Source organism: Symphalangus syndactylus, chromosome 17 (genome assembly GCF_028878055.3).
Source record: "Symphalangus syndactylus isolate Jambi chromosome 17, NHGRI_mSymSyn1-v2.1_pri, whole genome shotgun sequence".
Classification (NCBI taxonomy): Eukaryota; Metazoa; Chordata; class Mammalia; order Primates; family Hylobatidae; genus Symphalangus; species Symphalangus syndactylus.
Window position 1 is genome coordinate 59090903 of NC_072439.2, and position 12076 is coordinate 59102978.

Genomic DNA, 12076 nt, shown 5'->3' on the forward strand with positions numbered 1-12076 from the left:
TATGTTGAAGAGGGCAAAAAAGAGAGCAAGGCTGTGAAGGAGGTGACCAATCACCAGAATTGGGATATATTTTAGGGGTGAAGGCAATAGAAGTCGCTGATTGATTGGATGATGTGAAAGCATAAAAAGGAGTCAAGGATAACTCCAAAGCTTGGAAGCTCAGCAACTGAGAGAGGGCTGAGATGGGAAATGCTAGAAAAGAAATACAATTGGGGAGGAATATCAAGAATTTTATTTGGGACATGTTGATCTTAATATGCCTATTAGATGCCCAAGTGGAGATGTTGACTAGGCAATATGTCCACAGGGAAGGCAAGCTGGAGATGTCAATTTTGGACAATTCCACATGTAGCTGATACTTAACCCTTGGGACTGAATGAGATCACCCAGAGGATGAGGTAATAGAGAAAGGGTTGAGAACAGGCACTCTTAACTTTTAGAGGCTGGGAAGAGGAGTAGAATCTAGCAATGGTGACAGAAAAGGAACTTCTGGTGAGGTAGGAAGAAAACCGGAAGAGAACACTATCAAGGACTCTAAAGAAAGACTGTATTTAAAGAAGGGTACATGCAATATAGACAGGCCCACAGTCCCTTATCTGAAAACTTTGGGCTCAGATATAAAATTATTTTGAATTTTAGAAAGTTAGTAAGTACAGTATGTCCTCATAGATGTAGGGCAGCACCCCCGTGCAATGACATTAATACTTCTGCAGTGAAACATCTGAATGTTCACATGAAATGTAACAAAGACTGTAATTAACCGCCTATCAGTTCAGTCAGATTTTATCACTAACTGTAATGAGCTACAGCATTTTTTTCTTTTCAGAGCTTTTTGGATGTCAAAAGTAAGGCTAAATGACTATAGATCTGTATTGGCTTTCATTAAAACAGCTGTTTTTATTGTTTATTGCCCGACAATCTCCTAGCATCTTGAATCTGTTTTGTTTAAAAAACAAAGGAAAGTACATGTGTATCTCTACAGGGCTACCAAGATGATAGGAAAAAATCAAGGATTTGCCTCCTATTAACAGTGGTTACCTTAGAAGTGTAGGAAGAGATAGACAGGGGTTTTACTTCTTACATACTTTTTAAAAATATTGGCATCATGGATTATTTTTAACATTTTGGTGTTTTGAAAATATGTTTCCAATGTAAACTCTATTTTTAAAAAAAGAAAGAAAGAAATTCCATTTACATAAGAAAGTTTAGGCAAGGTGTGGTGGCTCACGCCTATAACCCAGCATTTTGGGAGCTCAAGGTGGGAGGATTGCTTGAGCTTGGAGTTCAAGACCAGCCTGGGAAACATAGGGAGACCCTGTCTCTACAGAAAATAAAAAATTAGCTGGGCATGGTGGCACACGCCTGTAGTCCCACCTACTTGGGAAGCTGAGGAAGGAGGACTGCTTGAGCCTGGGGGGTTGAGGCTATAATGAGCCATGATCGTGCTTCTGTAGTTGAGCCTGGGCAACAACCCGAAACCTTGTCTCAAAAAACGAAAAGAAAAACGTTTATTAACAAATCTAGCAAAGACGGATTTATGTAAACTCTAAGATTAAATTTTAATAATACATGGTATTTGCAAGCACAAATAGTTTATTTGCAAGAGGGACTTGCTTAGTTTTAGGGTAAGCATTTATTACATTTGCATGTTTAATCAGTATACAGAATATGGCACACACTTCTCTGGTAATTCTATCTATGAGAATGGAGAAGCCAAAGTACCAGCAAGTAAATTACCAAAAAGTAGTTCTCAGTTTGGGGACATAATAAAATTAGAATATTTACGTCTTTTTTAAAGAGTAAGAGGGTAAAGGGAGGTTCTCCAACCTCCAGCAGGAAACATGGGGAGGATCAGGAAAGCTTTTAGGGACAGGGACTATACCTAGGCTTGGTTGGCAGGGAGGATGAGTGAACTGAGAACCGGAGAACCTTAGCCTTGGGCCATGGGGCAGAAGTGGGCTCAGACTGGGAGTCTCTGTGGTGAGGAAGATACCAGAAAGTTGACAGAATGAGAAGATGTATTGAGAAACTTTTGTATATTTAATTAGTGCTAGTTAAATTTTGTATGTTTCATTAGTGCTAATTAAATCTAAATTAAGCTGGATTATTGACTTAGAAAAGTAAATGTTGAATACTTTGTTATCATGGGTTCTTCCTCTCTGTCCTGAAAATCTGCCTCTGAAGCATATCCAGTCTGAGGGATTATTGCCCTCTGTTGCTATAACTTTTGTTTGGATATGTCTACTGCAGTTGGTTTTATTATGTTTGTAAGCAGGGAAATATAATTTTGAAAACAACCAGGCTGACATCCATCTTACTTGTTTCCTGGAAATCTTTTCAGATTCTCATTCTTGTCTTACCAAAAGGCCATTTCCACTAATTTTGGGCAGTGTTTTGGACTGATCAGATTAGTTGAACAGAAGCCTAGAAGCCTTTGAATGGAAGCTGGGAACATCCTTTGCTAACTCCCACTCATCTTTCTGGTTTCCACACTTTTCCACAGAATTTCCTTTTACCTCAGCTCTCCACCTACCTGGCCAACCACCCACTCACCTTGGGATATATCCAGTTAAGGCTGGTGGAAACTGTAATCTGATCATTCCATGACTGATTCAGATCTTACTGGGTCTAAAGCATGAACAAAGCCATCTATCTGTGATTGTTCTTCACTGAGGAGGACTTGCTTTCCTGGCATGTTCCCCCCAGAATTGTGCCAAATAAAGCTGATTCCCGTTGCAGATGGGAGTCTTACCTTCAGAACAATCAAGTTACACAGTAAAGCCTTCTCTCCTTTCTTCCACTGTTTTTGGAATTGAAAGCAACCCAGCTGTCTCTAAGAATAAAAAGGAAAACAAATATAAAAATAAACCACTCTTACATTGCAAGGAGTAGGGGAAATTGGCTACTTTTTAATATTAGAAATTTCAAACATATGGTGAACTAATTTATATTTTCATTTTGACATTTTTCTTCTCGGGGGAGGGCAATTAAGCCATATTTTAAGCCCATTCAAAGTGGGCTTGTTCTGAAAATGTTGTAGTGATATCTATAGATCATGCTTACCACCAATCAGCAGAACTTAAGGATGCAGGAATGCCTAGTTCTCCCCTGCCTAGACCACCTGACCCAAGGGACACTTGAGATAAGGACTTCCTCCATGAACACTTGGGGCTCCAACTGTCCTCCCTGGCTCCCATCTTGCTCAACTTCAGGCAGTTTTCCACAAAGCTGGCAAAGGGATCTTCCTTTCATGCAGATTTGATCATGCCAGCCATCTGCTTGAAATAAACTTTCAATGACTCCATGTGAGCCTCAGAATTGAGTCAAAACCCTAGTATTAGCACACTAATAAATTTTCTCTTGATCTGACCCTGCTCACTCTTCCCTATATCAGTCCTGGTCTCTCCTCCCTGTGTGCACCTGCCTGAGTCATATTAAGCCATATTTCATCCCAAGGTGTGCCTCTCCTTCTCTCACTGCCCACTCTGCCTTGAAAACCTCATTGCCCCTTCTTCACCTGGCTCATGCCTTCCTTTCCATTTTGACTTCCAGTCTAGTTACAATCCAATGATTCTATTTTTGCCATGTTAAAATATGGCCAAAGATAATTTTATCTAAAACATAGAATACTATGCATGATTTTCAGTCTTACTGAACATATTTCATCTTGCACATTTGTCCTTGTTGCTCAGTGAAAACACATTAAAATTCTGCAACAATCCAACCTTCATCTTGACTAAATTGCTGAAAACTAACCACCAGCAGATGATTCTTTTCACGTATGATGGAATTTTCCACTAATGTGTCTACTTACTCTAGGCACATCCACATATCCTCTAGTCATGCCTTATCAGACTACACCCCTGAAATAGCAATACCCTATATTTCCATTGTTTTATCTTCATTTTTTAATCCCATAATTGAATAGATTATAAATCTGAATTGCCTATTGAACAAAACAGAGTTATAATCTCAATTTTAGAGGAGGAGTTAATGGTGGCAGATGATATGAAGATATTGTGAGGTTCACCTAACATTTCATAATGTTTTGGCACAGAAAAGAAGTATCAATTTTGGATCCTATTTTCAATTCAGGGGTCCTCCTGGTTTGGGAACTAATAGAAGAAAGAGAATTAATCCTTTGTCTTGCAAGCTAATAACCTTGAAGAAAGATGAGTTGCAGAGCAGTGGGCCCCAGACAGTCAGCAGCTCTTCCCCTACCCCGCTGGCTGGCCCCATTCACTTACTTTGGAATATGTCTAGTCAGTGTTCGTGGAAACTGTGTAATCTAATCCTTCCATGACTGATTCAGACTTCACTGGGTATAAAGCATGGGTACACAGTTCAGCTTGGAGTCTGCCGGGACTTTGCTCCCATTGAACTTGCTATGAGGACATCTTTTGGCTCACTCTACCTTTTCATGTTCTCCTTAGTGGAATGTCACTTGCCTGAAATAGCCTTTATGTGACTTGCTTTTTGGTTGTTTTCTCCAGATCATTACTCCTTTCCTTTGAGACTTGAATTTAATCTTAGTAAATTGATTAAATGTTATTTTTAATTTAATTGATTTAATTTAATGGATTGAATTTTATTTTTCTTATAAGGAGAGCTCTTGTCATCACATCCTCCATCACTTTATGATTCCATATTGTTGTGCCTGTTATTCATGTCAGTGATATGTTGGCCTCATTTTTCATTACTTTTTTTTTCTTTCACATATTCAAATAAAATTAACTCTTTCACATTGCTTTCTTAATTAGCGATATTTTTATACTAATTTATTGAAAACCAAGCCACTTGATATGGTTTGGATCTGTGTCCCCACCCAAATCTCATGTCAAATTGTAATGCCCAGTGTTGGAGGTGGGGCCTGGTGGGAGGTGTCTGGATCATAGGGGTAGTTTCTCATGAATGGTTTAGCACTATTCTGTTGGTGCTGTTCTTGTGATACTGAATGAGTTCTCATGAGATCTGGTTGTTTAAAGTGTGTAGCGCCTGCCCCCAACTCTCTTGCTCCTGCTTCTGCCATGTAAGATGCATCACTATCCCTTTGCCTTCCACCATGACTAAAAGCTTCCTGAGGCCTCCCTAGAAGCAGAAGTTGCTAAGCTTCCTGTACAGGCTGCAGAATCATCAGCCAATTAAATCTCTTTTCTTTATAAATTGCCCAGTCTCAGGTATTTCTTTATAGCAATGAAAGAATGGACTAATACACCACTTTAATAACTCCAACACGTTGCCAGCTTACTCTACTAGTAACAAAAAATATAATGGATTGGGTCTTTCCCCGACTTTAAAAGAAACTTTGATTAATAGAACTTAGAAAACCTGGGCAAAACCGGATGAAAATGTCCTGCTGTGTTTTTTTGTTTTGTTTTGTTTTTCAGTATCCTGGGAACAAAATGGTCCCTGCATGTTTGATGTAATGAATTAGACAACTAATTTAGGCATAGGCAGCATGGAGCAGGGCTCTGAAGGTGAGCAGGGCTCTACTACTTCAGAGTGGAGTTACTCTCAGCAAGTTACATAACAGCGTGAGCTTCAGTGTCTTTATTCGTCAGATATAATTGTTGGGAGCAGGAAATAAGACGACACCTAACATGGAACCTTGTTAATCTTCCTCTCTAGTCCCTCCTCCCCTGCCTTTTCCACAACTGTTTCCGCTAGAGTTAATGAGAACTAGGTGATAAAGCCACAAACACCATCCTTGCTCTCTCCAGTTCCTCCAAAAAATAAAAATAACTGGAAGCAAGTGATTAACCCATGATTTTTTTAAAATGTGTGTCATGTAGTAAATAAATCATATATGTAAATGATGAGTATTTGTTTGACCCAGGAATGCAGCTTTTATAGAAAATTACTGTGCAATTGGCTAATCTGGAATTGCGCCATATTTTTCCATTTTGATTACCAAATTTGGAATTGAATAGAGTTCTGTCTATAATCATGAGAAACTCAAAAACAGGAAGATACTACTTTCCCTGGTGCTTTGTTATTTAGTTCTACTGACAGCAGATTAGTCAGTCAACCCTTAGGGAGGATGTTTTCCACTAAGAAGCAGACTTGGGAATTCCTTGGCTGTTTTTACAAACAAGCTAACCCAATGGAAATTCATTTTTGAGTTGATGAATCCTATAGCACACTCATTTTACTTGTGTTTACTTACTAGGATACTGCGTTGAATTATTTACTTTTCAGCCTCATTTTTGACATCATAAAGACATGAATGTCAGGACACTGGGGAGATCCAAGACTTAATTCTTACCATGGGACTTGAAATAATTTTGATGAATTCCATAGACGAAACATAGGTAACGCCTCAACTAGAAATGCAGAATTTCAGAATTTCAAAGAGACTTAATTATCTCTAGTCCAGTCACACATTTGAAGCTTAAATTTGCTTCAGTACATCCCTGTCAAGTGAGATTCAACCCTTCAGTGTCCTCCAGATAGATCTATTAAAAAGTTCTTCCTTATTTTAATCCCCACAGCTTTCACCTTGGGTCTAGATTCTATTATGGACATAAAAGGCAGTTCTGCTGAAACCTACGAAGGTACAAACTTCTTGAGGGCAGGGACTATATTCACTACAGCTTCTAGTAACTTGGTAAATGATTGCTGAATGAATGGAATTAATAGCAGAAGATCCTCTCTATTTTGGGTATTATCTTACAGAATGGCAAATGAGGATCTTATTTAAGTTCCACTGAGAAAGCATCATATGAGAACTGATTTTATTGTTTCAACTCTATAGCTGATTTTTTTATTCTTTCAATCTTATACTTCAAGCACTTTTACCTGTTTATGTTATTATAGTATACCTTTACTGTAAAAGAATATATTTAATGACTCTACAGCTATTAACTATTGAGTATTACATGTGCAGAGCATACTGTCTGCGACTTGAGGCAGAGAAGTTGAAACCCCACTGAAGTTAGGTATTAGAAGTCCTGGGTTCTAACATCAGCCGCACCACTAACATCTGAGTAACCCTGGACAGGTCACTCAATCTCTGCAGTTCTTGACTCCTCATCTGCAAACTGCAAGGGTTGAACCAAATACTTTCTTCAACTTCTTTCCACCATCACAGATTATTTCTGTTCTTGACTTGTCTGTCCCATGAGGTAGAGTGTCAAAGAATACAGACCTCTGATTTCCAGTTCAGTTCTCAAATTGTATTGTCAGTAACTACCTACTTATGTACATTGTTTAAAGCTAAGTCTGCTTTGTTTTCCCCTCTCTCTTTTCAGAATACTTTTCTTCAGGAGACAGTGCGTAGAGAATGTGAAGAACGCTTTGAACTGACAGAGGCTTTGAGTCAAGCCAGAGAACAGCTCCTGGAGCTCAGTAAGCTTCGTGGAAGTTTACTATTCTCACCGTGTTCCCTCAGCAAGGGCAGCCTAACCTCCCCTGCTGCAGCAATCAGTAATCATGGAGAGAGAAGCCTTGCAAGACTGAACTCTGAAAAACGAAGCCAAATTCCCAGCCTGCGTGGGGTGTCAAAACCCACCACTTTCCCAACCTCAGATAAGCCGAAAAGGGTTAGCTCAGGCTTGCCCATTCTCCCCCAGCCACATCCTCCCAGGGGTGGAACATCTTCAGCAAATGAGACTAGACAGAGATTGGCTGCCATGCTTAGGAGAAGGCGGAGTCAGCAATGATCCAAAATGAGGAGCAGGAAGCTCCCCACAGCGTGCACGCTCTTTCAGAGAGTGCCAGGAATTCACTGTAACTGAGAATGACAAAGATAAAATTATTTTCACAGATCAGGAAGGCATACCTATAGATATATTTAACAAAAGACTGTAAAAAGCTGGAAAATTGTGAAGCCTTATTTTTCAAGAGGGTTTTGATAGAGTAACAGATCATTAAGTTGTTGGTATTCCAGAGGTTTGATTTCTATATTTATGTTGGAATGTGCTCTATGAATATAGCCTTTTAGAGATCACAGGTAAAATTTTTCACCCATAGCATTTTTTCCATTTCTTGTGCCACTACAGGCAGATATATTTCCACAAAAAAAATAGATTGTTTGAGTTTTGTTGGTATGTGTTCATTTGTTTGTTGAGCTGAATAGGTTAAATCGATGTAATAAGTATTCCAAACAGAAAAAAAAAGTACGTATCTAATTAAAATTAGATAATCTCCAAAATGCTTAGTTCAGGTAGTTTCAGAGCTCATCAACATAATCAAAAGCGTCTTTTCCTCACCTTACAATCTCATTGGTTAATCTAATTTCTCTTTAGGCTAGCTCAGAGTTAATGATAGATAACCTTCAGGAAAACAATCTTCTCTGAGTGGCTGGGGACCTTCTAGAAAAAGAGATGGTAATGTCAATTCAAGGAAATGGTAGTTTATTTCTCAAATTATATAGATTATTTTAGTAAACAAAGAACCTGACCATATTGATAGATATTTTCTACAATGAGTGCTTTTTGGTACTCAGAGTTAGGTCTTTATTTGACCTTGTATTCTCGAACCATTGGGAAAAGAACTAATTCAAGACAGTTTAATAAAGTTATACAGAGCTAATTTGGGATTCAAATTTTATTACCCCTGAAAATGGGTAACTGGTTAACATGTTTTCTATTTTCAGAGTGAAAAAGTAAAACCAGAAGCCAGATCATCTATTTTATTTTAAACCTGCAGACACTTCCTGTTTCTTAAAACACAACTCTTTGCCTTAGTCTAGTGTTCATCTATGTTTTTCTCCATCTAATAGAAGTGTATTTTCCTTCAAAAACTAACTTTACTTAAATACTCCATCTGACTGTATGATGAACATCCAGCCTTCCTATTCCCATATTAGAATAATAGTAACACATTTAAAATATGCGACATAAAATTCTCTGCTATTTGACCATCTTATTGATCAGAGAATTCAAAGGTATTTGGGATCCCTTCCATGTGCAAAAGATGTAAAGTTACTAAACAAAATCAAATTTATTTCCAGTCTTCCAAAAGTTTAGTCTACTCTATTAATAGAATATCTTAACCTCAAAAAAATTCCACATTAGGTCCACTGATTTGCCTGACTAGTTTAAGTATGGCCTCTTGTGTTAAGAGTTGAATGCTTACTTTCGTTTTGCAGAGACTGGCATCCCTTGTAATGAATGGCCTTTGACAAGAGAGCACAACATCATTGAAGAATGGCACTGGGTGGATCTTAGAAGTCACCTCAACTGTAATTTTACGGATAAGGAATAGATGCCCAAAGAGAATGTGACTTGGCTAAAGTAGTACAGCTAGTTAGTAACAACTAGAACCAGAACCACAATCACCTGACCCAAGACTTTCCACCTCACTGGAGCTTCCCAAGCCTCCATCATGACCTTTGTCAATAGCACCTACACTATATGTAGTTTATATTTTTCCTTAAATGCACTTACTTTTTAACCGGAAATTTATGTAAAAAGTAAATTTGACTCAAGGAGAAGTAGCTATAATGAGTTTGATTCACTGTTTTTTTCTTATATACTTTGAAATAAATGTGTATCTAAGAAATGTTGGCTGGGCACGGTGGCTCCACGCTTATAATCCCAGCACTTAGAAAGACCAAGACGGGAGGATTGCTTGAGCCCAGGAGTTGGAGATCAGCCTGGGCAACATAAGGAGACCTTGTCTCTACAACAAATAATAATGAAAATTAGCCAGGCATAGTGGTGCTTGCCTGTAGTCCTAGCCACTTGGGAGGGTAAGCTGGGAGGATCCCTGGAGCCCAGGTGGTCAAGTTTGTAGTGAGCCATGATTGTGCCACTGCCATCCAGCCTGGGCAATAGAGTGAGACCCTATCTCAAAACAACAACAACAACAAAAAGTGTTACTTGGTGCACCCTCTAAAATCATCTTGTATAATGCCAACATGTGACCACTGCACTGGACCTTAGGGTCTCTGATCTGTTATTTGCATGTTTAAATTATGAGTACTCATGACATAAGGAAAATGGCAAAATCTAGTGAAAACTTTAGTGAAAGCACAAGAGATTATTGTGTGCAACAGTCTTTGTTATAGGGTTATACATGCTTTTTACAGTCTTGCAATTTCAGCTCATGGAGATACAGTGGGTCTGTATCTTCAGGAACCATGGGGATAAAGTAGGTTTCTTCATTTTTTCTAAATTATGAACATATTTAGATTTGTAAAGTCACACATAAGCTTTTCTAATGGTGATGTAGACTATTACTGCAAAACCTGATTTCTCAGCTTGCTATTACATTTTTGCCTTGTGAGTACTTCTGTAAATAATCACTCTGAGAATAGAATCATGATCTGCAATGAGGTTGTATTATACTCCACAAATATATCAGAGAAGTAATTCCATGAATAAACAGAAAGGTCATATTAACATTTATTTCAACCTAGACCATTTGAATGGTGAAGACTAAGCTATGCTGCCTTTAAAGAAAGACATCTTTAACACCAAAAAAAATAGCATTATAGTATGTAACCTACAGGTTAGGAACACATTCAAACTTTTCTTGATTTTCTCATTGATAAATAAGTTCCTGGCATGAGACAGTTATAAGGAATCTTAGGAAAGTAGTGAGTAGGATGAAAAAATAAGGCTCCAAATGCATATAATGGATATTTAGTCTAATACTTTTAATTTCTCCATGGACTGATGTTTGCCATGACTTGCCATGAAAGGATTTATAGGTGTTAAGGGAAAAGATATCAAAGAAAATATTCCTTAGAGAAGTATAACCCTCTGGTTTTCTTCTTAAACTGGTATTCATGGACAAAGATGGTGAATTCTTCTAAGTTAACATAGAATTCTCAAACGATTTTTAGAAGTCTTATTGAATTAAATTACTATATTTGTAGTTGGTCAGAACTACTTAAAAGTCACATTTTCTGGTAAGGGAATTGACTGAAAGTGACATTAACACAAAATTATGTAAGACTAAGATATTTTAATGTTCTGTTAGTCTGAAAGTTTTTGTCATATTTAAGATCAATTATTGCTAATTTATTTGATTATGGAGCTAGCTTTCTCAAGTTTTATCTTTTTAAATTCTTATGACTCTTACACTATTGCACTAATAGATCAACCTAGTATCCTAAAAGAGGTAACACACTACAGCTGAAAATGTTTAACCATTGCGTTGTGGCTTTTGGAGCACAGGAAATCAATTTGGTATGTGCTCAAAATTTACAAATGCTATCGTGACTATAGATTATTAACCTTTTTTATTTTCATGTTTTAGGAAAATAATGTAGACCATCTCTTGCAAAGGACACCTTTAATGGTCCCCAAATCATGATAGACAATTATGGTATCATTGCAAGGGTGGTATCAATGGTATTTTGAGAAAGAATTTGACTTTTGTGCTTGAAAATATTAACCCTGTGTAATAATACGTTGTGAAGCCAATACTATTGTGTTGCATTTTTAGAATATTAAATATAAATTATATCATCTTTCTATATTCTGAATTTTACATATAGAATTTTCTTAAGAACATAATAGATGAATCTGGGATACACTTTTCTATGACAATATTTACCATGATCTAGTAAGTCAAAAGATATCCCTCTGTTCCAACATTTATATAGCTTCACTCATTTCTTCAACAGACACGAGGAACTGAAAAAGTACTGTGAGAGCTACAAAGAAAATTAAAGCATCATACAAATTCCCAGGAATTATACAGTAGAGGGCAGGGAGAGAGCATATATAGAAAGTAGAATATACAGCAGAGGGTATTGGGTAAAAAGAGAATTGACAGCAAGGTGTTATGTGAATTCACCTTTTTGCTAGAAGAATCGGGGAATACTTTAAGCAAGAATTGGCATTTACAATGGATCTTGAAGAATAGATAGGATTTATGGAAGAAGGTATACGAGGTAGAAGAAATATATAAAAAGAGTCATAAATTCTGTTTGTGGGAAATGTAGAAAACATTTGGTGAAGGGAAGTAGTGGGAACCTGAAAAAAGTAGGTTGACCTCATTGCATGAAGATGTTGAATAAGGGCCCACTGCAGGCTTTCAACTAGAAGTGACATAGTGTGCATTGTTGAAATTTGGAAACATTGCTCTAGCAGGGGTGTATTGGAGTAATTATGAGATGGAA

The 12076-nt window shown here is 37.5% G+C and overlaps 1 protein-coding gene across 1 annotated transcript in view; it reads left to right on the forward strand.

The window, feature by feature from the left end:
* LEKR1 (leucine, glutamate and lysine rich 1) overlaps positions 1 to 11422 on the forward strand; it is a 227132-nt gene extending 215710 nt beyond the window's left edge. The window contains 2 exon segments of the mRNA XM_063620289.1: positions 7251 to 7347; positions 9092 to 11422. Of these exon segments, the coding sequence (XP_063476359.1) occupies positions 7251 to 7347; positions 9092 to 9207 (213 nt within the window). The 3' untranslated portion in view covers positions 9208 to 11422.
* The last annotated feature ends 654 nt before the right edge of the window (positions 11423 to 12076 follow it).